This window comes from Lissotriton vulgaris, chromosome 2_1 (assembly GCF_964263255.1).
Source record: "Lissotriton vulgaris chromosome 2_1, aLisVul1.2, whole genome shotgun sequence".
NCBI lineage: Eukaryota > Metazoa > Chordata > Amphibia > Caudata > Salamandridae > Lissotriton > Lissotriton vulgaris.
In genome coordinates, this window is record NC_141687.1 from 1,995,071,082 (window position 1) to 1,995,097,303 (window position 26,222).

The 26,222-nt window shown below is 41.8% G+C and overlaps 1 protein-coding gene across 1 annotated transcript in view; it reads right to left on the minus strand.

The window, feature by feature from the left end:
* TMC3 (transmembrane channel like 3) overlaps nt 1-26,222 on the minus strand; it is a 584,800-nt gene that overhangs the window by 272,636 nt on the left and 285,942 nt on the right. The window contains exons 6-9 of the mRNA XM_086958221.1: nt 21,887-21,985; nt 21,649-21,791; nt 9,099-9,246; nt 7,284-7,327 (exon numbers count right to left, since the gene is read on the minus strand). Coding sequence (XP_086814347.1) covers nt 7,284-7,327; nt 9,099-9,246; nt 21,649-21,791; nt 21,887-21,985 — 434 coding nt within the window. The remainder of the gene's footprint in view (nt 1-7,283; nt 7,328-9,098; nt 9,247-21,648; nt 21,792-21,886; nt 21,986-26,222) is intronic.

The following is a 26,222-nucleotide window of genomic DNA, read 5'->3' on the forward strand; positions in this document are numbered from 1 at the left end:
GATCGACACTCGTCTGATTCAGAGAGCCTTAGATTGACGCGGTGTTTTACTCCCAGTTTAAGTAAGTAGAGAGGACTTAGAATACATCACGCGACAGCGCGGACCTGAGCGTTTTTGGGTTGACTTATAGTTTTGGGTGAATCTGGTCGTTGTATTTACCCGTGGTTTATGTCACTTAGATTCGAGGACGGCATTTTGAATTTGCCCGGAACCCACGATTGAAAGTGTGGACCTGTCTTCAGTTAAATATCATATTCAGGAGGTAAGCTTTTTTAGGTCCACATACTGTATAGGAAGAGGTAGTCAAAGTGGTGTGGACATTTCCTTACCGATTTTTTGGTTTATGTTTATATAGGACTTATTCTTTGTGGCTTATCACGTGTAAGTACCTTCAGAAGACCTATATCTGTTTCATTTTTCTAGATGTGGACACTTGGTTTAGAGATAGCTGACCTGCACTACCCCTGACTTGCACTTTATTGTTCCTGTAGTGCATGGTTATGCATTTGTATATATATTTGTGTATATATGTAGATAGACACTGTACATTATTCCCACTCCTTAGACACTATAACTGGTGGGGGTAGACGGTACACACCACACAATTTGGAGATTATTGATTATAGATTATATATTGTTTCACTGTAGATTCATGGTGCAACATTGGTCCTGAGGATGGTCTCGTTTAGTCATGAAATCTGAGACCGAAACGTCGACGCACTGACACTATTTTGCAGATATCATCTGACTATGCATTGTAAATAAATGTATATAGTTGGTAACTGATGTATATATGGCATAAATTGTATATATTTTCCATACAATACGCAAAAGTGTCCGTCATCACTGCTCATGAAAAAATTGAAATAGCAGTTTTCTGTTCTGGTTGCCATTCATGAATTGTCATATTGATTTTGCCTATGCTGACTAAATAATTTATTTTTGATGATATAAACTCAATGACTATATAAATACAATCTCCGGTTGTTTATTGAATGATGTTTATTTTTATGACATTCCTATAAAATGTTAAATGATATGAAATAATTCCTTCGGGAACTTTTCTGCTGTTGTTATCAATCTCACATTAGGCGCCAAATTCATTGTATGCCAACCTCATCAGTCTAACATATTAGACCCTAATCGCTCACATTAGGGGTATACTCACAGTAGGACATAACCTCACCAGCATATACACATTAGGCACATAATCCCATCTAAGCATGGGCGAATTTTGCGAATCTCGCGTTCGCGAATTTTGCGGATTTGCGAACTCGCAATCCGCAAAATCCGCGAATTCCCGCGAATTTGCGGATTTTTTTTTTTTGTGTTCGCCCGTGTTTCTTCCAGTTCGCGAGGGTTTTTACAATTTCGCAATTTGCGAACTTACCTGTCGGGTCGCAAGTTTTGCGAACTTGTTGTTTCTACGTGTCCAGCCTGTTTGGGACACTCTTCTTCATCACTGCCACTCTCTGTCACCACTGCCACTCTCTGACTACTCATGCCACCCTCTGGCCCACCCATGCCACCCTCTGTTTCATCACCACACCCTCTGGTTGTCCAGTGTACATTATTTTCGGCAAAGCAAAGCACACCTTCCCTGCCTCAAGTGACCTGAATTAATTTGGGGCTGATTAATGTGTCACAGAATATTTTTTTAGCTGGCACCTGCTTCCTTAGTGCGCCCTGATTAGTGATCTTTTGCACTTGCTAAGTGCTTTCATTGTTGCAAAATTAGTTACAACACCTGCCCTGCCCCAACTGACAATAATGAATTAGGGGCTGATTAATGGATTTTAACTTCCAGCCTGGCTCCTGCTTGTCTCCCTTAGCTGTAATTCAGGACCTTTGTGGCATATGTGTAACTATTCTGAGGTTCAGAGCAGGGTCACATAATAGTTGCAACTGGCAACTGAACTCTGGAGGGGCCCCTCAGGAAGCACTACAGGAAATGGCTACTAATGATGAGCCTGAACTTTTGAACCTGGTAAGTAGTTTCAGTTTTGCTAAGATCGTATTTCTGCAATTTAGCACTTATTCGCGGGGCGCAAAGTTGTACTGGGAAGCCGCGAACTCACGCGAACAGTGCGAGCAGTGCGAGCAAAATCCGCTGCTCGCGGATTTGCGGATTTTGCGGGAGATTCGCGAATCTCGCGGATTGCGAATTTCCCGAAAATCCGCAAAATCCGCGAGCGAAACGGATTTTCCGCCCATGCTTAATCCCATCCCCAAAAGCATTTAGAGGCATGAATCACAGTAGAGCATCACATTTACTACATCACATAAATAACGGGCCTTCTCTAGGGCTCAAATGCCCTGCATCCAGGGCTGCTGCCAATGCAGCATAGCTCGCATGTGCGCAATTGCGCTGGGGCAGAGGAGTGCATCTCACTCCTCTCTTCTCCAAACATGCCCCCAAAGAACTGTGGCCTAAACGTAGCAGTTGCCCACTAATTGCTGGGCAGCTGTGAAGAGAGCTGTAGGTACTGGCACTCACTGTGCCCTCTGAAGCCCCCACTGGGACTTTCTGCAACACCTGTCGCCAACGTCACAGCTGCCAGCGCTGGTGCGGCGCAGCTAGGGAGATACTGGGGGCCCTGGTGCTCACAGTGCCTGGTGAGCCCCACTAGGGGACTTTGTAAATCAAACCTTGCCCCACATTGCAGCTGCCCGCTATGGCAGTGCAGCTAAGGACATACAAGTGAGCACTGGCACTACAGTGCCTTTAGAGAGACCACAGGGGGGATGGGCACCAACCATGTGCCCGAACGCGCCCCCCAACAACCAGTCCACCACTGAGCCCCACTCACCGGGCTCTCTGCTCCAGTGAAGTCTCCACTCTCTCAGCAGCACGGTGCAGCCCTCTGTTCTTCACCCGGTCCCTCTCCTGGGACCAGGACTTCTGCAAGGAGCCTGCAAGGCTCTGGACGTCCTCGTGGCACACCGGCAAGGGGACATGGCGGGCACTTATTCTCGGGCCTCTCCTCACTTTGTCAGCTCTCTCACTCATGCGGCGGGGGCAGGCACCAACAAGTGCCTCGGGCCGCCTCCGCCTTCATCACCACAGGCTGCAGGCCACAGACTTTCGCGTCACCTTCTCTCAGCTGGGGGAAGGCGGAAATGACATCTGCGAGGCCCCGCCCACAGGCAGGCGGACGCGCCTGACTTCCGTTTGTGGCTCGAGCCGCGGCGGTGAGCTCTTCTCAGGCAATACAGGGTAGGCTCACGTTTAAGGCACAGATAGCGGCGGGGTGGGCACCCGCCATTTAAAACAATCATAAAGTGGAGTGGGCTCCTACTAAATCGTCCAAATGCGGGGTGGGCTCCCGCCTTTCTCCCCTTCATTAGGGGGAATCTCCACGCTGGGATTCCTTCTGGGACGATTGCAGCTCAGCACTGCGGAGCCTTCGTGCGCCTCTTCTCCAAAATGAAGCGCTCCCAAGGTGCTAGAAGCAGACAAAGGTCCTGCAGTAAGTCCAGCAAAAGTTCATTTAGGGATCAAGGGGTAATGCAGGGTCCAGGGAGGCAAGCCCTCATGGCAGCCCCCTCTGGGCCCCAGCAGCAGCATACTCCAGCAGGATCAGCTCACCAGAACTGAACAACCTTATGGGGTCACAGCTCCTTCTTTTATACACCCTTTCTCTTTGTCTAAAGGGCAAGGCATGGGGGAACCAAATGCAACTGGTTCAGGGGCGATTTGGTGCACTTTGCTTTCCAAGCTCCTCTTCCTCTTGTCAGGTGGGGGCTCATCATCAGACACACCACAGGGGGGCGTAGCCAGCATTCACTAGGGAAGACACCATCCTATTCAGAGTCAGGGGATTACCCCTCCTACTACTCTTAGCCCAGGTGTCCCATTCAGCCTAGCGCTGACTCACCCTGCCCCTCCTGGAGCCACCCACACCTCTCAACCCCTGTCACTCACAAGCCTGACATGCAATTCACATCAGGCAGGCAGACACATAGCACACAGAAAGGCTAACTTCTAAAAGTGGCACTTCTCCACCAGTCATCATAAATCTGCACACACCATTGCGCAGCATTTATTCTCACGAGTTCATACATACTAAACTCGCCCATGTCGCTCCTCTCATACCAGGAATTACCACGGAGACACTTACCCCAATGCATTCCTATGAGAGGGCAGGCCAATCTCACCACATGTGCACAGAGAGCGCACGCACTTTACACTGGACCACAGTGCTAAAGTGCTCGGAGGCCTAAAATCACCAACACCAGGTAACATAAAAAAGCTAGGAGAATGCAAAAAGTTTCGGGGTGAACCTGCAAAAGGGCCAAGTACAACAATGCTTCATAGAAAAATAAAGATTACTCCACCTCTGCTGGTTTTGTCTCCAGTTTATGTATGTATGTGTATATTAATTTAAATATGTAATTATTAAAAGTGTAGCTAAAGGCGTGAGACCCTAAGAGTGATGGGAGCACTGAACAGTCAAAAAGCAAAAATAAGGACACCGAATTTGGGTTGCAAGAAAATAAGGACTATAGACTATCTTTTCAGAAGCATTTTAGCACATCAGTGCCATGAGGTATGTTGGAGAGTGCCAATATTTGAACATTGTACAGGCATCTGTTTGTTAGAAAATAGATCTTATTTTATTTAGAGGTTGGATTTGAATTGCATCCTTCTACACTGCTTCCAGATAGGGTACCTTTTAAATCTTTATAATTGGTACAAATCTTTATTAAACTTAACAAGAAGCCGGTGACATGTATTGTGTGTTTCTGAAACATGGTTGTATAATAATATTTGTTAGTAAGTAACCTAGGTGGGTTAGAAAATTCACAAATAACAGAAATGAGATTCCACTGCTGAGCATCTCAGTTAGAGCATCACAAATACATGTGAAACTAGAGCATCGACCACACTTTGAAATCACTGAGAACAGAGGAAAGTAGGAGTGGGTCTCTAGAAATAATTAACAAGTGAAACCCTTGGGTAGAGCACTGCTCTTGCAGCCATATGGTCTCTGTCATAGTAATGGTGGGGTGGCAGGAACACATTTAGGGAGGTGTACACTGTAGCAGCACCTCCTGGCGAGCTGGGAGACTGCAGCCAGAAACACTGCTTCTGTCAGATTGATGACATGTTGGTCTTGGCTACCACACATGCAAATCCAGACAGCCAATTTTCAGTGCTCTAATGGACAATTTTTCACAGTGGTACAGTGATACTCCCGCCAACACCATTGTGTGTGTGATGCACTCCTAGTGTTCAAATAATTAATTTCAGACTGTGCATGTGCATGACTGTGTACGCAGTTGGATAGGTGGACTACTTGACACCTTATCATGTAAACCTAATAGGAACACAAATGGGGTAATGTAACCACTCACAACATGCTCTGTCCTTGATAGACAACATGTCCAACTAATGGCAAAGCCTGAAAAATACAAGAAAGTCAGTGGAAAAGATGGCCAATTTAAAACCAATGCTTTCCATACTTGTTTTTGTTATTTTTGACATGAGATTTACCTGAGTGACATCAAATACACAGTGAGAGTAAAGCTTGAGTTGTCTGTGATGTCACTCGGAAAACTGTAACTCACAATTACCCATCTATAGTTTTTTTTTTATGCATGGCCCCGAAATCATTTGCACCTGCATATAACTGTTTGGCTGAGGGAAATAAGTAATGGGAATGCATACATAATATGGCCATAATAGGGCATTTCCTCTGTGTCCCAAATGTGAAATTTCTTCTTACCTGCCATCCTTAATCTATACCCACCACCTTCTCTGCATTCCTTCCTCCACTGCAGCAGTGCTTTCTCCTTTCAGTCAAAGCGGAAAGGCTGCATTGGTCTAACAGTCTGTGAGAGAGCCCTGTCAGCCTGGCCTGGAAGGCCCTTAAGATGTAGCAGCAGTGGGCAACGAGTTTTGTTACCAATTTTTGCTATGTCATAGCAGTGAATTACCAAATGTTTGGTCATATTATCAACAAACCGCGATAAACATCGCAGAGCGCGCTTAGTGCGTTTTTTTCTATCGCTGGATTTCTTCGCCGAGGTAGCGTGTTATTATCAACGCTTATCTCAGAGGCGATGCAAAATTCAGCAATAGAGGCGTAAACCAGCAATAGCGCAAGAAAACCAGCGCTATTTTCACTGCGCTATTGTACAGCCTGCTAGTAGGCAAGTGCGGACTCAGCCTGACAATCCGCCTTCCATTGACAAGAAGGGTAAGTCAGGTTTTAATCAGGCGTCAGAAACCAGCGATAATCGCGGTTAGAGCGACTTTTATTATCTCTTCGCAGGTACGGGCCACATTGGTAATAGAGGGAAGTTGAGTTTGCGACAGTTTCCATGTTGTTCTTGTGAGGAACGCCTACTTTGTATATCATTAGCGATAAATATCGCTGACATGCAAGGAAACAAGCGCTAGCGCATGTTAGCGAGTCCTTGTTGATTGTGCAATAGGAAAATCGCAGCGTTTCCGGCGATATGTGCCGGAAAAGCGGCGATAGTGCTCTTGATAATATTCCCCTCAGAATCTGATGTAAACAATAGAGGCTTCCTGTGGAAGCCATGCATACAATATTCATAAAACATTATACTGGGGCGGATGTTAATCCAAAACTACTTCGCAGAGTATTTGCAATGACTTTTCTGACTGCCCTCTATTTGACAGAGACAGCCTGTTGCCAGCTCTCATATCAGAAGGAGGTCATGGATCAGTAGTGGGCACTAGATACCCTTTGAGTCAGAGTTCTGGAGGTCTGAGGGATCGCACCTGTTCTGAATCGAAAAAAAGTAAAAATATCAGTTTACAAAGTGGGGGCACATTCTCGAGTGTACTGCCCTCTGTCCTAAGCTCTAGTCCTCACCTATTGTTTTCTAAAGATTTAACTATCGACATTTGGAGCTTGTGCGTTATCGAGGCCATTGTCTGTGGTATACAAGCCCCTCCCTCTGGGGCTTGAAATGGATGTCAGTTTTTAGGCAGTTTATTTGGTATTGCGAACTTATCATGAAGTATTCTCTTACTTCCTGAAGTGTTACGGAGGTGTCTATAGCAAAAACTGGTATAATAAATTAAAAAAGGCAAAATGACTCATAGCTACAATGACTACAATAGAAAAAAATGCGGTTATTTATTTGACGTGTACATTTTAAGCATTAAAAGGTCTTGAACTGAGGTGATAAAATATATTCTCGGTCACAAACATGTACATAAAGTAGTAGTGAGAGAGCATGTTTCAAATGGACGCTTACATGCATCTAGTAATATAACTGCACATAATTACAGGTTCTATACATACAGATTTGTGCTCTTTTTCTTTTCCTGTTCTTCCAGAATTGATTCCTGGAAAAAAAAATTCAACATCTAATTAAATTAACTGAAAATATAGAAACATTTTAAACTGTTACTTGTATCACACAGCATGCACATCGGTTTCTTTGCATAGACAAACATCACCAGAGCAATAACCTGGTGGTTAAATGTTGAGTGAAACGTAAGGGTTCTCAAGAGGGCGCACCAATGGATTCTACTATATACTACCATGGCACTGTAGACACATTGGCCACAGCGTGAGTTACATGGAGAAGTAACACGCAGAAGATCTTGGGAGAGTGGACGGCGTTCTTCAATGTGATCTGTATAAACTATAAAAGGTAAGTCTCTGCCTTGCTTTGTCACTCTTTTATGAACTATTGCCAGGCAAAACACGAGATAGAGGGCCTGATGACTATTCTACCTTCTCACAAACCAGGCACATTACAGTCTAAATACTAATATGTTGCATTTCTAATTTCCCATTCTCAGCGGGTCGCAAATGGACCTTCCTAAATATTATGAATGATGTAGGTTGCCTTTTGTGCCCCCCCCGGTGAATGGATGCATATACAAGGATGGTAGCCTGCAAGGGAGAGCAGACCACCATTTCTGTATCTGCTTTGCCATGTTGATTTTTTTTGTAATGTAGCCCTTGTCTATTAGAAACCTCTGTTAAGAAAAATGTTTGAAGGTTTGGAAGACACTCAGACACATGCAGTGGTCCTCCCCCCCCCCAAGCTATTAGCAAATCAGGTACCATCCCTACTGTGTTTGCAATTGCCGTCACAAACCATTCACAAATCCCATTACGGCTCTCTAATTCAGGACGGGGTTGGGGGGAAGGGGGGTTCATCTCACGCCCCCTCGTATTTTTGATTGGTAAAGGGTCGTGAAACCTCTTGTGGGAATCTGCAAACTTTTCAGAGTTCTAGAAGGGATTAAGTAACTAGTTGCCCTTATGTGGTCATAAACACAGTTATTTTGCAAATCTCAGGGTTTGCTAATGCAAAAGGGCTATGGCCATCAGGCCTGTGATGAGGTAACCCATTTTCCTTTATTTCTTGAGATGTCATGAATAAAGCTTTATCCTTTGTCCAATATTTTAGTATCTGTGTGCTGCTGTTTCTCTAAACTAGCTCAAACATAGCTGTGAGGACCCATTTTACATGTCACTGATTTCTATTAATTTTAATATATTCACCGACTCTGTATGCCCAGCACATGCCTTGCCGACCTTGTCTATTTTCGGATGTCTATATGTATTTAGTTATTGATTGTATAATCTTCATGTACAAAATAAAGTCTCTTTTAACATGTTCAAAGCCATGTTGGTTTTCTATGTGGTTCTCCAATTCTATGAAGAATGTTTACATTTGTAATGGGCTATGTAATACTCTACATACAGTCTTGCAAGGTAATATAATGAAGCTTGCCTTTTACTTTGGACGGACATAGAGTACATCACTATACTCAATTATTATAACGTTAAATCGTTCAAATATGACCTTGAGGAAAAGATATTGGGCAACAAGCGCTATTGTAAAGACTATAATTTATGAATTATTAAGAGACTATAACTAAAATAATTTGCTTAATCATGTCCAGCTATACGTTATTCAGGGGGTGTCCAGTTAATGATTACATTACTGGATTTCCTTGACAGGGTGTCCCTCAGCAGGGATGCTCATAAATTGGCAAGTAATGGACATGAGCAAATGATCTGTGACTGCACTAGCGTTCGATACTTGCAGGTCAATAGACCAAAGGATAATGCCATGCTAAGTGACTCCCGGCTCACCCTGATGCTGTTGACGATGGCAGCATTTTTACTCTCTGCAGCCTCAGAGTTCCCGATCAGGTAATCCCAGGCACAGAACACCCTCCAGCAGAACGTGTAATTCTCATCTGATGCACTGGCGAGGCTCAGTCGCGAGTTCTTGGCCATTCTGAAAAACAAGATGCCACAGGGCTTTTAATCTTGGAGAGGTCAAAATAATAAAGCAGATAAACTGAAAATAAACCGTCATAACACAAAAACAAACCGTGACCTGCTGCCGACCAAGCCAATGTTTTCTTACGTTTCTCTCCCAGGTTTTACCATATGACTATCCATTACTTTCTCAATTCTCCCCTGCTTCCTTAAATTTCTTAAATGCATTTTTCAATATGATCCCTTCACATTCAGATGCAAAGCTCTGACATTGAATCCCGAGACTTGCCTTGCATTGCATTTCCTTCAGTTCACTTCACTCCTCTTCCTTTCCTTTCCTTTCCTTTCCTTTCCTTTCCTTTCCTTTCCTTTCCTTTCCTTTCCTTTCCTTTCCTTTCCTTTCCTTTCCCTTCACTTCCCTCTTCTTTTCGCTTTCCCTTTCTATTTTCCTTTCCCTCCTCTCCCTTCCCTCCTTTTCCCTTCCCTTCCCCTCCCCTCCCTTCCCTAACCTTACCTTCTCCCTTCCCCTTCCCCCTTTTTCTTTTCCCCTTTCCCCTTCCCTTCCCTTCCTTTCCCTTTCGCGTTCCCTTACCTTCCCCTTCCCCTTTCCCTTCCCCTTTCCTTTACCCTCCCAATGGGAGGCAGCTATTAGGGCTGTCTGGATTGACAAAGGCTGTGCGAGATACAGTAAGAATAAAATAGGAGAGATTCAGAAAGGAAAAAGAAGTGGTGAGAGAGAATAAGTTGATGACGGTATGGGAGAAGAAGATTACAGAATGTCACGAGAGGTGGTGGATGTGGCAGGAACGTGTCTGTAAGAGGGGTAAGGTGAGTAGAAGCAGAAGGTATTCAAGGTGGTGAAATGATGAGTCTACAAGCTAGTGATAGAGCTAAATGTGGTATGAAGATTTTAAGAAGGGGGTATGACAATTTGGAATAATGCATTATATTTCGAAGTCCACAAATATAGCCAGTATTTTTAATTGCTGTATAGAAATACTGTAATGACAAAGCCAATACAAACGTTTTAAACACATATTTTTGCAGCACAAACTTCATTGGGCCCTGTTGTTAAAAGTTATTATTTGACATATCCAGCACAAAATGGGATGATATTGAGCTGCTCACTGGAACTACTGCATATGTTCCTGCTGCACAAAGATGACTAATTTTGGGCTTCGTCCTATGTTTAGCTCCCTCCCACGTGCTCTTGCACAGTTTGTAAGCCTATAGCTTAAGATATAGCTGGAGTTTTGAATGGTGAAAGTTTAGGTGCACAGTTAAGAGTAAATGAACATATATTATGAGACATACAATAGGGAGTGTCTTCAATGAACCAGTGCAGCTCTACAAAGCAGCTCTTTGGGTTATTTTCTATACCAAATGTATATGCCCCCAGCTGTGGAACTATAGATCCAATCAAATCTATGTGCGGCCTACTGCATGCTATCAATAGGGACATGACCAATAATTGGTCACACTGTCCAGGTTCCTGGATAATCTAATTTGACATGGGTCAACCAATGAGACTGGCCAACATTTCACAAAGCCAACTAGGATGGGAAAGTTGTGGGATGTTGCCTAGAGGCGGGAACTGGTCTCATGTGTTGCAGTGACTTAAAAGAGTAATGCTTAGAATTTCTCTCCCTGGTGGAGTGGGAACTTGCATAATGCTGCAGAATTTTGAGGCTCTACCTTTACATGATACTTTCTGCCCACGACCTCAATATTTTGTCATCACTCGAGAAAACGAATAAAAGGAGCTTAGAAGAAAATAAGTCTCAGTGTACTAGTATTACAGTTTAAGATTTTAAAGACTTCTCTTCCAGGAGTTGCACATTTGTTTTACGTAAGCAGAATGTCACAGTGGTTGTCATTTAAATATGTGTTTATTTATATATTGTTGGAAAATTTCTAAAGAGCCATATGACCTACAAGTACTTCTTCAGATCACAAAATTCCACAGTTAATAACTAATTTATAAAGACTTAGAAGAGTCTGCTTATTTTCTGTCACAGCTTTAACGTCCTTTCTTAGGCCTAATCACTCAATGAACATTCTTGATACATATATATATGCTGTGTTGGAAGTTTCGGGGTGATCCGTCAAGCGGCGGGTGAGAAAAAAGGGGGGTCCCAAAACAAGTTTTCCCCATGTTATGTCTACATGGATTTGTCATTTTTTTAGCACGACTATAGCCCAAAGTGTGATTTGGTGTGAATCCGTAGTTTCAGAGATATTCAAGTTTTAAAAATACGGCTATATGGGGACGCGAGTCCTTGCAGTGGACTCATGGATCCTACCAAAATTTGATTGGCTGGCAACACTTCAACCAGGAATTGTTGGCAGACATCTTGGGACTCTGCTTGAAGCTGCGTCCCACAAAAAAGTAAAATTTATTAAAAGGGGGCAGGGTTCCAAAAAAGGCAATTGGAGGAAATTCCTACATTTCAACATTTTAGATCTAAAATAAGATCTAAGGAGTTAGAAAAAAGAGATGCATTAAGATTTGGGTCACATAAGACATTTCTTAAGTTGTGGCAAATAATTGACTAAGGAACGGTTTTAAGGAATAAAGTGCCGATAAAAATTTTAAATTCAAATATATTAGAAATTCTAAATGTAATAATGTGATCGACTGTGATTGACTGTTTAAAATGATCACACTTTGTCATGTTTTGTCGTTATTGCTTGTTGCTGCGTTTTAAGTTTTAAGAGCTGTTGTGAACTCTTAAAATTTTATTGATTTTGCTGATGAAGTGTTATTGAAAGTTGTATATTGAGAGCTCTCCTAATAAATATTTTTTTTAAAAAGAAAAGGCGGCAGGGTAGGAATACTCTGACCCTCCCAGATATTGGGGGTCCCACAGGGACTCCACCGGGGATAAAAAGTATTTTTTAAATTTCATTTTGCCTCAAATTCACAGGTGGACTATGGATCCATGGCAAAATAAAACAAAGACATGGAGATGCTTATTAGTATGATCCATTGGTGTCTACATAATAATATATATTGCTTTTTGGGTCAGACCTTTATCGTGAGCAGAGAGGAACAGCCATGGGCACCTGCTTCTCCCCTAGCTACGCTAATTTTCATATGAGCTGTTGGGAGGAGCAGATGCTGGCACAATAATTTGCCCAAGAAATGATGGCGAACGAGATAACATGGTCGCCCTATATTGATGATCTTTTCATTATATGGCTTGGCACTAAAGTTTTGGCAGAGAGCTTTGTGGAGAGAATCTATAGTTGACCTCTCATATTAGTACACATGAAGTCTAGTTTTTGGAAGAATATCAGAAAACACTGTCTTGCATGACCGATGTTTCCCTCCAAGTAGACTAAAGTATAGCATTCTGTATGCAGAGAATCTCTGCATGTGGAGAAATTGTAACAATAATGAACAAATTCATATAGCCCATCAACAACTAAGGGACATATTTGCAATTCGTGGATATAGTCAACAGGTGTTAGATGGTGCAAGAATTAAGGCGAATAACAAAACTTGAGAGTAATTTTTGTTCTCAGATAGCAACATAAGCTCAGATAATCAGCAAGAGCAAGAGTTTCGACTTATCACAGACCATAGCACCCAACACAAGAAAGTAAGACAGATTTTCAGAAACACTGGCATTTACTGCGTTGTGATCCTGTGAGTTATCCAAAATTACATTGTAGAACTCTCATTGCATTCCGCAGGGCAAGATCAATGAGGGAAGATCTTGTAACAAGTAGTCCAGAAGTAAAACAACAGGGGACATGGCTATTGGGGAGTGGAAGATTCAGAAAATAAAAAAGTAAACACCTCAGAAGTAGCTTTACCTTTCTCGGATAGCACTGGAGTATAAAGAAATCACTACACTGTAAAAGTGAGTTTGCTATCTATGTTTTGAGGTGTACCTGCCCAAAGTTTTATATAGGGAGGGCAGTCCAGCTGTGTGAGTCTTACTGGAGGTAACAGGAGGGGTAGTTGGCCCCCAAGAACCCTCAAGTAGTGCACCAGGAGGCGTGTTAAAATGTCTCGAAATCTAAAATTGTGTTACACACTCAGGTATAATTCAATGAAAGCAAATGTTTGACTTCCTTTGAGAAACAGACTGAGGGGGGTGAAAATAAATATGACAATACAAAAAAAGCAATTGAAACCTAAGACAGACAGACTTTTAAAAATTATAAAAGAGGATCTTGCACTATTAGACCCATGGAGGGTAGACCATCCAGGCACTACAGAATTCACTTGTTACTCAGCGAGATTTAAAACAGCATTTCGTTTGAATTTCTTTTTGATAAGTAACCATCTCGTAAGGGGTGAATCTTTGATTTTTTCAAATACATTTTCAGATCACTCTCTGGTCTCCTCTATAATACAATAACCAGCCCCCATGAGAAAAAATAACAGGTCGTATTTTGATAAAACATCGCTATCAGATCAAAGATGGATCGATGAAACCCGAGATTTTATAAAGGAAAATGTGAATACGGCACCAGGTTTTATGTTGTGGGAAGCTTTTAAAGCCACTTTTAGGGAACGAGTGGTGGCATACAGGGCTAATCTGCACAAGTTAAGGAAACTCAAGATTGCGGGGTTTCAGGAGGCAATGGAGTGGGCTAGGAAGGAATTCTCGGGTAGGTCAAATGGGGCTCTGGAGGTAGAGGCACTCCAGCAGGAATTTTTAAGAGAAAAGGAGGAACTGAAAAGTTTTTTGTGCTCTAGGAAATAGGTGGAAGCAAAGCTTCTCGACACAATGTTTACGAGGAGAGCCAGCACATTTTTAGCCTGGTCCACAAAAAGGCCTCAGAGCAAGCAGTCTATTCCATATATTAAAGATCCTAGTACTAAGTGCCTGATGAATTATAAAGACGAAATTGCCCGAATGTTTGTGGCCCAATTTAGTAAGATAGCCGCAGAAGTACAGATAGTGAACCCTCGAGCTCTTGCGGAATATTTTACGACACTCCAATTACCTACGATTAGTGAGGAGCATCGTATGCTCCTAGGTGAACCAATCACAATCGGCAAATTAATTGAAATCATAAAAAAATAGGAAATGAGAACGCAAGTGGCAATGATGGGTTTCCTGTTGAAGTGTATAAATTGTTTTTAGACGAACTTGCCTCGTTCTTGATATCAGTATACAATCAAATTATGAACGGAATGGAGGTCTCAGATAGATTTAAGAAGTCAGTTGTGATTTCAATTTAAAGAAGCATAAGGACCCTAAAGACTCAAGCTCTTACCGCCCAATAAGTCTACTAAACATAGACAATAACCTTTTTATGAAATTCTGGGCAAAAAGAATTGTGGGCTGTGCGCAATTTTTGGTACATGCGGATCAAACAGGGTTTCTCCCTGGAAGATCCATGGCTGCAAATACTTTTTTCCTGACCCAGGACATCGACTATTTCTCTGCTAGTAAGGAGGGTGCGGCCATCTTAATGATGGACGCGGACAAGGTATTCGATCTGATGGATTGGCGGGCTCTCTTTTTTTATTTTGGGAGAGTTTGACTTCCCACGCCACCTGATCGAGATGCTGGAAAGAATTTATAGGGGAGCCACCGCAAAAATAATTATAAACTCTGAGGAAGCGGGAGAAGTGGTGATAAGGCAGGGTATTAGGAAGGGATGCCCTCTCTTTCCCCTTTTATTCTCACTTTTTATTGAGCCATTGGCGATAAAAATTAGATCCAATTTATCAATCCAAGCACACCTAGCAGGAATGACCAAAATTAAGTTGTTTGCTGACAACTTGATTTTGTACCTGACCCCAGAGAAATTAAACATCCAGAGTGCTCAGGGAGAAATCCAAGCGTTCACAGAACTAGGGGGCTATAGGGTCAATCAGTCTAAAACTGAGCTTCTCCTATTTAAAGCATCAGGATCAGAGCTGCCGGAAGGGTTAACATTTCTGCCTCTTAAACCTATTAGATATCTGGTCCTGTATGTGACAGTGGACTTCCTTCAACTTTTCCAGCTGAATTATGGTGGAACACTGGATAAAATATAAAGTCTGTTAGAAAGATGGACACTTCTACCTCTGTCATTAATAGGACGAGTCTCGTTAATAAAGATGTCGAACCTCCTCTTGCTGATATTTTTATTTCTAAATCTTCCACTAAAGATTCCAATCTCATATTTCAATGTAGTGGACAAGGTGACTTGATACTTCATTTGGGCTAATAAAAAACCTCGGATTAGGTTATCTATTTTACACTTGGATGTAGATCAGGGTAGTCTTGCATTACATCACTTGGCTACTTACTATCAAGGTGCGCTACTTAGTTTTGGCCCCTATTTCTAACTTTGACAATTTTTTTATTTGATCTTATGGTAATGGAGAGTGCAATTAAGCTATCAGCATTCCTGCGTACTGCAAAGTTACCAAAAAAGACAAGATACAAGGTTGTGAGTATATTCTGAAGCCGCATGCTACGGTTTAATAAAAACGATAACATTCCATCATGTCATGCATATTCCTCTTTACACGACTGTGAGGTATGGGGCCTTAAGCTCTTGCAAAAGGGAGTTCAGGCCTATTCTAGGCTAGGTTTTTTTAAACTACGCAATTTTTACAATGGTGCGAATTTGATAATGTGGGATGTCTTCGTACTACAATTTGAATTGCAGAGCCACAATTTATGGTTAAGCTTTAGACAGATTACATGCTTTCTCCTAACCAACTATACAGGAATCAGTGAGAGAGTTAAATTAATTTTAAAATCAGTTTTTGAGATAAATCTAACTGGTATTGGCAATTGGTATAGGTGATTACGCTAGGATACGAATAAAAGCCTCATTGAAACAATGCTCCCAAAAGTTGCTCAGGAAACCAATTGCTGGTTTAACAGCCAGGAATGGAGACGAGTCTGGGAGCTTGGCCACAGGGCGTTGAGGGAGGTAAATTTTCAAAGAATGCCCTTCCTATCTAGATGGGTGGCCTATTACACTCCTTCCAGACTCCATAAATGGTTTCCTATGACACCGAATGATTGCTTTAGATGTAATCAACCAGAGGCGGGGATTGGACACATATATTCTTTACTTGCCCAAGATTACAGTATTTTTGGGAGGAGGTGTTTAGGTTTATCAGTAAATGTCTGTCAAGAGATAACCTTCCATGTGCATCGTTGGCGTTGTTTGGTTTCTCCTATGTAGTTGGCCAGCTCTCATTTTATAGTCAATCCTTTGTTTTCCTAGCCATAGCAGTAGCCAGATCTCTAATATTATAGAATTGTAGATCTCAGGAAATCCCTTCATTGGCTCAATGGCTACTTAAGCTGGAGAGTACCTACACATTTGAAGAGGCCTACGCGAAGAGGATAGGGGTGGTGCAGAGATTTGGGAAGACATGCGAGGAGTATGCTGCAACCACGATTAAAAATGATACTGTGTAATTTATTTTGGTGAATTTTTGCATAAATGTTAACATTGTTGACCTCTGGATGCTACTGTAACAGTTAAAAGGAGGGAAGTCCTCAGGAGAGAGCTCAGGACGTAGAATTAAATTAATTATGAAGCACCATTTTTTAAAGGATAAGACTGTAATCACATAGGTCAACAAGGTAGGAGGTTACAGGACATCAATGAGCTGCTATTTGGAATGCTGGTATTTCACACCAGGTAAAATAGGATAAGAATTTGTTTTTTTTTATTAGTGTACATTTTAAATTGGTGACTCAATATTCGATGGGGTTCACTCTTTTTATCATGTACAATTGTATTATGGAACTCATTTTACTTATTGCCTATTAAGCATGGGCGAATTTTGCGAATCTGGCGTTCGCGAAATTGCGTATTTGCGAACTCGCAATCCGCAAAATCCGCGAATTCTCGCGAATTTGCAGATTTTTTTTTGTGTTCGCAATGGTTTCTGCCAGTTCGCGAGGGTTTTGTACCAGTTCGCAATTGCGAACTTACTTGTCGGCTCGCAACGGTCGCGACTATGTTGTTTCTACGTCTGGTTCATCATCACAGGTTCCCAGCACCCTCTGTTTCACCACTGCCACCCTCTGTTTCACCCATGCCACCCTCTGGTACATCAATGCCACCCTCTGGTTCATCATCACTATAGATTATGGGGGGTAAAAGCAAGCACACCTGCCCTGCTTCAACTGACATGAATTAATTTGGGGTTGATTTATTAATGTGTCACTGTTTTAAAATTCCAGTCTGGCACCTGCTTCCTTATCTGTAATTTGCTTTCTGTTGCAGTGCAATTTTTTTTTCCAGGACCTTTGTGGCCTACTTGTAGCTATTCTATGAGCCTGCTGTGAGGGTCAGAGCAGGGTCATACAATTGTTGCAACTAGCAACTGAACTCAGGAGGGGCCCCAGTCAGGAAGCTCTACAGGGAATGGTTACTAATGATGAGTTTGAACTTTTGCACCTGCTGAGTGCTTTCAGTTTTGCAAAACTCGTTTTTCTACAGAACAGCAACTGTAATGCCCCAAACAAACATAGGCAACTGAACTCTGGAGGGGCCCCTCAGGAAGTACTACAGGGAATGGTTACTAATGATGAGTGAACTTTTGCACCTGCTGAGTGCTTTCAGTTTTGCAAAACTCGTTTTTCTGCAGAACAGTAACTTTAATGCCCCAAACAAACTTACTTGTGAAAGTTGATTTCTGATCCAAAAGTGATCCAAAGAAAGTCAAAAGGCCTCAAATCCAAAAAAGTGCAGGCAAATGTCAACCTGAGGAGTTATTCTGTTAAAAATCATCATTTTCAGAAGGTCTATGCTGCTTGCTAGTGGATTTCTTGTGCAGAATTGCGAATTTTGTAATTTCGCGAGTGCGAGATTGTTGCTGCCTACATGTTCGCAATTGCGAACTCTCGCGATACGTCGCCAAACTCCCGCGGGATCCCGCAGCAACATCCAAAATGGCGCAGCACTCGCAAAATATCGAGAAAAACAAATCGGCAAACGCTGAATGACGGTAAGTGAACGACGCACGCTGCAAAATTATATCACCAAGAAAAAAAAATCCGCTGCGTGCGAATTTGTGGATTTTCGGTAAATTCGCGAGCGTTCGCGGATTGCGAATTTACTGAAAATCTGCAAAATCCGCGAGCGGAACGGATTTTCCGCCCATGCTTATTGCCTATTTATATGATGAAATTGTTGAGTTTGTAAATTGGTCTGCTTTATGTAATGTGGTTACTTTGTCTGCTTTGTTTTGTATTTATGCTCAATAAAAAAGACAATATATACATTCATGTGTACGGTAAATTGAATATTAGTTTTATACACACATTAAACTTAGGATCCATTTAAGCTGGGGTTCAAATTAGCAACTATGTGCCTTACATGTAAAGGTTTACAACCCACACTATGTTTTAATGTTAGGGAGAGAGGTTGTGTCTCAGGCCACTGCACCTATGCCACATATGATTAAATCCTAGAAGCTGATGTCAAGGTTGATCTGTATGAATTAGGGCAGTGGTTGTTAACATGAGGTCCAAAGACCCATGGAGGTTTGCGGGGCCTACTCAGGAGGTCCATGACTGTGTTGATTAAATAATTTTAAAATTATTACAGTAAAATTAATAAAGTATATACACATAATGAAGCAAAATGGAATTTGTCAAACTTGTTATCTATATTTGATTGTGAATTAAGCAACATATTTCAATATTTGGGCATTTGTTTGGTGTATACTGGTTTTTGCATTTTTGTGTATTGTTCTGAAGTTCAAATCATAGAAAGTGCTTAGCACAGTGGTCCCTCCCTTCCAATAATGACTCAGTGTAGGTCCCCCGATTCCAGTAATGACACAGTGGAGTTCCACATAAGTCAAAAGTTTAAGATCCGCTGAGTTAGGGGATAGTAAACATCTCCTTAAAGGTACATCTTAAAGATTAAAATATGGGTGTACACTAGGTGTCTGAATTCCATCTGGTTTTCAGGTCAAGGAGTACCATAAATATTCAATGAAAAGGTGTGTAAATTAACAGGGTAAAGATGCATGTGCAAGAAACAGAGCAGCATATTTACAAGAGCATTGTGCCACAGGATCATCACTTTTTGCGATGCTCTAGTGGTGCTGTGCTCTGCTCATATTTACAAGGCAGTGCTAAACCACTTTGTCTGACTTAACACCACCTTTTAAATATGCTCCTCCTCAATGCAGTTTTCTGCTGCAAAGGGGCGTGCATGAGTTTTGTTGTAGGTGTTACCACGCAACACCCATTTCTATTTAACACCACTCCCGATTTACAAGGCTCTATAAATCTGAGGTAGCGCCAATAACATACTCCTCCCCAGGGTAGGCGGAGGAGTGGCGCAACTAGGAGAAATACTTTTATTTCTCCTTGTTTTTTGCTCTTTCTATGTGTCATGTATTTTGCAGCACACACAAAGGTTTATTTACAAGCCCTTTGTGCCACTGCTGCATCACTTTTTCACAATCAGTGAACCACACTGCTCCGTATCTATAAGCTGACGCATTGGTTCCAATGCGTCAGTTCATAGAGGCCTGTTTCATATTACAACTGTGCCAGGTATAATGTCTGCAGGGTAGGCATTCCCATGCAAAAAAGCCATGTAGAAGTGGTGCTGTGAATTTACAACATTTTACAGCATCACTCTATTACTTGACTGCTTCAAAATTCTTATCCCAACGTAGACCAGGCGTGAGGATTGATAAAGGGCCTTTACAATGGGACTGGCATATGTGTTCGGAAGCATTGCTGGAGTTGCGTCTGTTTTAAAATCAACTCCAGCAGTGTGTCACTTTTGTGCCAACAGATTCGTACGCATCTGTTAAATCCTTGTGCCATGGAACCCTATATTGTAAATACAATGCACCTATGGTCTCGCAAGGACATTTGCAGCGGCGGTCGGCAGTAGGGGTTCCTGCAGGGCGGTGACGTGGGGAGGGGGAGGGACAGGGTGGGGGGATTACGGAGTTTGACAGGTAAGTAAACATATAAATAACTTTTTTTTAAAAATTGTTGCGTTCACTGCATCGCATTTGGTGATGCAGTGCACGCAACGAAATTCGTTTTTATTTATTTATATGTTTACTTACCGGTTAAACTCCATAATCCATACATTACTACCCCCCACCTTGCCCCTCCCCCTCCCCACATCACCGCCCTGCAGGAACTCCTACTGCCGACCGCGGCTGGATATTTGGCGCAGGTACAATGAAACTGACACATTGATGCTGAGGCATCACTTTCTTGTAAATGAGGTCCTCAAAAGGAGCAAAACGCCATTGTGCAAGGGTGTCTACACTGGCGCTAGGCTGCTTTTTTTGTGCCTTCGCAGGGTGAGTACAGGTATGCCCAGTTGTAAATCCGGCACATTCCCTCACTTAGAAAATGATATTTCTAAGTGACATTCTTTTTTGCTCAGGTTGGGTCGGGCTGTAATATCTGATAGACTTTCTGAGACCACTGAGCAAATAGTTAATCGTGCTTTACTAGCCGCACAGTCAAGGTTGTGTTTTGGCCCATTAGCTTTTACTGTTGGCAGGTGGATTTAGTAAATTACATCACCGGTACTCATCTTCGGCTCCAAATGAATAGACTAACCATTCGATTAATTGTCTTACGGCAAATTAATGATTTTCTTTGTGTGCAGTGGGCTGCGTTTGCTAAATGTCTGTCAGCAATACTTCTTGACAGTATGTGGGATAAATGATTTCTCCATTCCTCTTAGCCTTCGGAGGCACCGGTTGAAAGGTCAGGGGCCGGGGGCGCCCTGAAAGTGCTTGTACTCCCTGAGGTGTAATCAGAGAACATACACTGAAAATGCCTTGGTTTTGCCTTACAATTAATTCTACCGTGCCTGTGAAATCTCAGGCTAGCAGAGCAGGTTTTGAGCGCATCAAGCATTGTAAAAGGAGCACTGCTTGCATTATTTGCACCTGTGCAAAAATACAACACTCATGTATTTATTAGCTTTTGTCATTACAATCTTACTGTTTATACGTTTATACGCTTAGTTTTCCTTTAGCTTGCTGCATATTAAATTTCAAATGTGTTTATTCGTGATGAGTGGGGGAAGTTTAATTCATGCTACACATTTCACCCTGCTTCTTCATCCTGAAGTGATGTTATATGCTTGTATATTAAAGAGGAAAGACAGTTGTAGGCTATAAGATAAGTAAACATTTATGCATGTTCCAATGTCCGTGTTTTAATAAAAAGAAAATAAAACAGGCTATTTTATCATTGTAAAGCTATGTTTTTAATATCCTGGCATGAAAATAGCTAGAATAACCCTGAAATTGCCGTGTTTCCCTTTAAAGCAGACATCTGGTTAATCAAGCACTGGTTGAATGTATGCTATGTGCATGAGTGTGGGTGCCTATGTGTATGACATTATTCTAAGGTCACAAAACCCCTTATACCAAATCACTCCCTTTTCACACACCATTTTATTAATGAATATTTTCAAAAGTGAACTTTACTTTCTTAACAGGATAATGAAGCTGTACGCAAAAACGGCCATTCCAACAAGGAAATATGCCAGGGGCAGACGGTAGCCAGCTCTGCCAATCTTCCGCTCCCTGCCATAGTAGCCATAAAACAAGACTGAGTACTGGAGATAGCCCTGCAAAAGTAACAAGGGAGCCGTCAGACACAGATCCTGGCGTCATTGCAGCATGCACAAAAGATGGAAGGGAAGAAGGATGCTCTTAGCCTTGCCCCTAGTGACCAGATGGTGTCCAGGTCTTGCGCCGATGCAAACTCCTTTTCTGGAATAGTCTTGCTGACAGTGCTGCCAAATGGTGCTCCTGCTAGCAGCTGATAAGGAAAGAGAGAAAAGTCGCATTTTATTACACTATTTGTTATCATCCTCAGACAGTAAGTGCTTTAGTGCAACAGCGTAAAGACATTCTTTATGCACTGTTCCCTTAACATAAATGCATGGGATGTCCTAGTGACATAAAGCGAAGCCATCTCTTGCAAAGCAGAACGTATTTTAAGGCAAAACCGATGGCTCGTGTAATATGCACATTCAATACATTACTCTCTTCAGCCAGCAGGACTTTCGTTCTCTCTTCTTCCTTTGGAAGGGCTGGTGTTTAAGGGAGCCTTGATACCTCTTTTCGAGTTTTATGTTGCGGTATACAAGTTTACAGTCATTCATATCTTACCGCAGAAGTAGACGGAAACCACACGGATAAATATTCCCTACGTTGCTTTCAAAGTTTTCACCCTACAGATCTGAATAAGTATCATAGAAACTGCTAAACATCATTGATTTAGGAAAACCCTATTTGCCTTTAGGAGGAGCAGAAAATGGAGGGATATCTTAGCACATACAAGAGACAGGAAACAAAATTCCAGCAATAGTAAGAAAACCATTAGAAATCTTACACCTGCAAAGAGACACTTTCTTTGTGACAACTTCAGTTGAGTGTAAATTCACTGGAAAAAGTACAGATTTTGACGTGGGCTTCAACACACCCTCAGAATTTAGATAACGCACCAACTGTATCAGTGAAGGAGTAATCCATATGACCAAATGCCCTTGCAAGTTGAAATAGATGTGTATGACGACACACATGAAGAAAACAAGAATCATAGAACATTGTAGTAATACTAGAGTTAAATATCTCACTACTAAACTGGGAGTATTGGAAATGACCATGAATTGAGTGTTACTCCCAAGATTTTTGCCTTTTGTTTCTGACCCTGTTTTTGTTGTCGATTGGACTGTGCACTTTACTTTACTATTAACCTGAGGTCAAGTGCCCTTCCTTTTAAACATGTTCAAGTTGATATACACCTGATGTTATGTTTCATTCAGGTAGCCCAATATAGGCCCAGGTAGTAACTTAACCTTTCACTTATATTTCCCCTGCCATTACACTACATAACAGTTCTTGCTACAGACCTTTTACCTAGTTCTGGTACTGCTTAAATGACGTGGGGTTTTCTCTGAAAACTAGCCTCATTCATTATGCATGAGGATTCTTGGAATCTCAGCAGGACTACCATCTACTACATAATAACTATGTATACCGGTCATTCCTTCCGTCATCCTAGTCCGACATGACAAGCAAGGCAGATCCCCTGAGGGTACCACCATGGCTATATAAACACCATATCTTTAATGAGGCAGGGAGAGGAGAAAAAGGACTTCCATGCTAACATACTGATGCAAGATGATGAGGTTCCTGCAGGCAGACACTCCAGCTCGAAGTGGTCTGACATCCCTCGTGGGGTGTCCATCTCAAGACCAAATGGGGTCCCACAGTCTCTCACTTCAGGCAATGGTGATGGCTATATCCTAGGGGGATTCTAGTCTCTACACCCATATACATTCTAGGTACATGCAGGTACATCTAGGTAGGGTTGCATCATATGAGAGTTTGCTTTATTATTGTCATGTATGTTTATACCTGCCAGTATTAATTGTTTTAGCAATACGGTAGGAATCTACCATCCTTTTACTCTATTGGTGCTTACAATCATTTATATCTGTTTCTGTCTAATGGTTGTTTCGGCACACCTATTGTAAACTAGAATGACGCTGGTTCAATAAATGCTTATTGGAAAATGCTCCTACCGTTTAGTCTGTGAATTTATCTGAGTCTCTGTGAGCACGAGCGACTGAGCGAAAAGTATTGTACTGTTTCCACAATTCTGAGGGATCAGGGTTGACATGTTCGATAGTTGTCAAAGTCTATTCACTCCTTGGTAAGAGGGGCACATAGCGGCACTGAGAGCTAGCAGGACTACAGACTAACATATCCTGTGCGGGTATCTGGAATCAATCAGGATACCAATTCCATAGTTTATGTTGACTAAACGCACAGGTCCTGTATAGATATATAGGAACTACACGACACTGATTGACACATTTAATTTGCTTGTAAGTCCCTAGTATATGGTAACCCCTGTACCCAGAGCTTGCAAATTGCATGCTACTAGTGGGCTTCAGCACTCATACATCACCCACTAAAGTAGCACTATAAAACATGTCTCCAGGGCTACCACTACTACCTGTTTGTGCAGTTTAACTGTCTTTTCTACCTAGCACAAAAACCATTTGTCAAGCTTAAACCTTCCTTTTTATTACTTATAAATTACCTCTAAGGTGGGCCTTAGAAGCCCAAAAGACATGGTGCATGGTAATTAAAAGTAGAACATGTATATTTAATGTTTACATGCACTGGCAGTCAAAAACTTCCAATGTCGTTTTTTCACTATGGCAATGCTGGCTCACCCATAGGTTAACAATGGTGTACACTATTTAATCAATTAGTGCCACATTCAGTTAGATAATAGCTAAGAAAATATTTAAAGGATACCTCTTTTATAAGTAATTTAAAATCCAATTCCATGGTCAAGTCAGCTTTTATGTTACTATTTTGGAAATTACACTTTTACAAAGTTGTCATTTTCCTGTCTTAAACCAAAATGCTCTACTGACTGTTTACTGCTGCCTCTGACTCTTGGTGGCTCCCCTGTGGTGAGATGTATATAGCTCCCAGATAGTGGAAAAAGGGTTCTGGGTGAGGGGAGGGAGTCTCCCCCCTAGGCAGGATTGCCAGCGGATTGTGCCCAGCTCCTTGCAGAGCTTCAAAGATGCATTCCCTACTACTGGCACATGAAACTCTCACCTAGACCTGCCTCCCTTTTATCTCTCTACTCGGGATTGCTCCAAACCCAATGGGAGAGGAAGAACTGACCAGAACTGATTTTGGGGTGAACAAAGGGTTGCACTCCATCTACGAGTTAACACTAGGTATACATGTGGATTCCAAAGGTCTCTCCTTAGAACACTGCTGGGCCTATGAACAATCAGTAGAAGCACTGCCCTGATATTTGAAGAACCTGAAGACTGAACCTAGGACCCCAGAAGTGACTCCAAGAGTCACTAGACTTGCTTCTTGTCAGAGCCACAGTGGGTCAACACGGTTCTAGAGGCTTCTCTTCCTGCAACTCCCAGCTGAAAAGTTCCAACATGACCTGCTCTGCCTTCTGCTGCTGGCCTCTGTTTAAGTAAGTCCACGTGTTGCCCACCCGGTCCTGGACCCCTGTCTGATGTACAAGAGTATGATTTCTGACTATTTTCGCATCATCTTTAGTTATGCTGAAATTTGAACGAATGTACGGATTATTATGGTGATAAATGTAAGTTTGTTTGACTGCTTATAATTGGTCCAAAGGGGACTTTATTCTGTGACAGATTGTCTTTTGGAACCCTACCCCTTTGGCGTTTTGAGTCCCTCTCTTTAATTAGAGATACAATCAGTGTGAACCACAAAAAGTCAATAAATTAACCTGTGATCAACTCTCTGGTAGCTTGATAGTCCGGTTTAACTTAGAGGCAATTTGTAAAATAGTTAGCCAACACTCAAACAGTAATAAGGTGAAAACACAACATAAGAAAAATCCTAAACTCATTTAGAAAAAATGGGAATATTTAAAAAAATAAAATGACAGCAAAAAAAATAAAAAAATATTAAAACTGAGATATGAACTTTTTTATTTTTTATTAAAAATAGCACCAAAAAGCACAACACACCAACCACAGGTATCTGATCATGCTAGACTTAGCACATTAAATATTTACACAATGTTTTTTCAGAAATGGGTATATTAATTCTCAGACTCCACCAGTGTATAGGATAGTTGTGAGATACAATGACCTTCAAGAAATGGGTTTTTTGGTCCTAAAGAAAGCCCTTGACCTGTTCCAGGGCAATTATATTTGGGCTGAAGCATGGCTACCTCTTAGCAGGGTCAAATTATTCCCCTGCTTTCCATTTCTAACCCCTACTCACCAGTGACAAAAAATAAGGATTAGTCAACTAGTAGACAGTTTTAATTCTTTTTTGTTGTTCACCTTATAATTTTCATAAGATCCATTACTATCACAATTAAATTAAGTAGTGTCAGAAGGAGGTCCCCTAATAAGAAATCTCTCCTACAGGGTTTTGAAGCTTTTGACCAATGAGTGTATGGGCCCTAAGATGAAGCATGCACCTAATAGTATGTGAGGGCCTTACGTCTTAGTAAATTGATG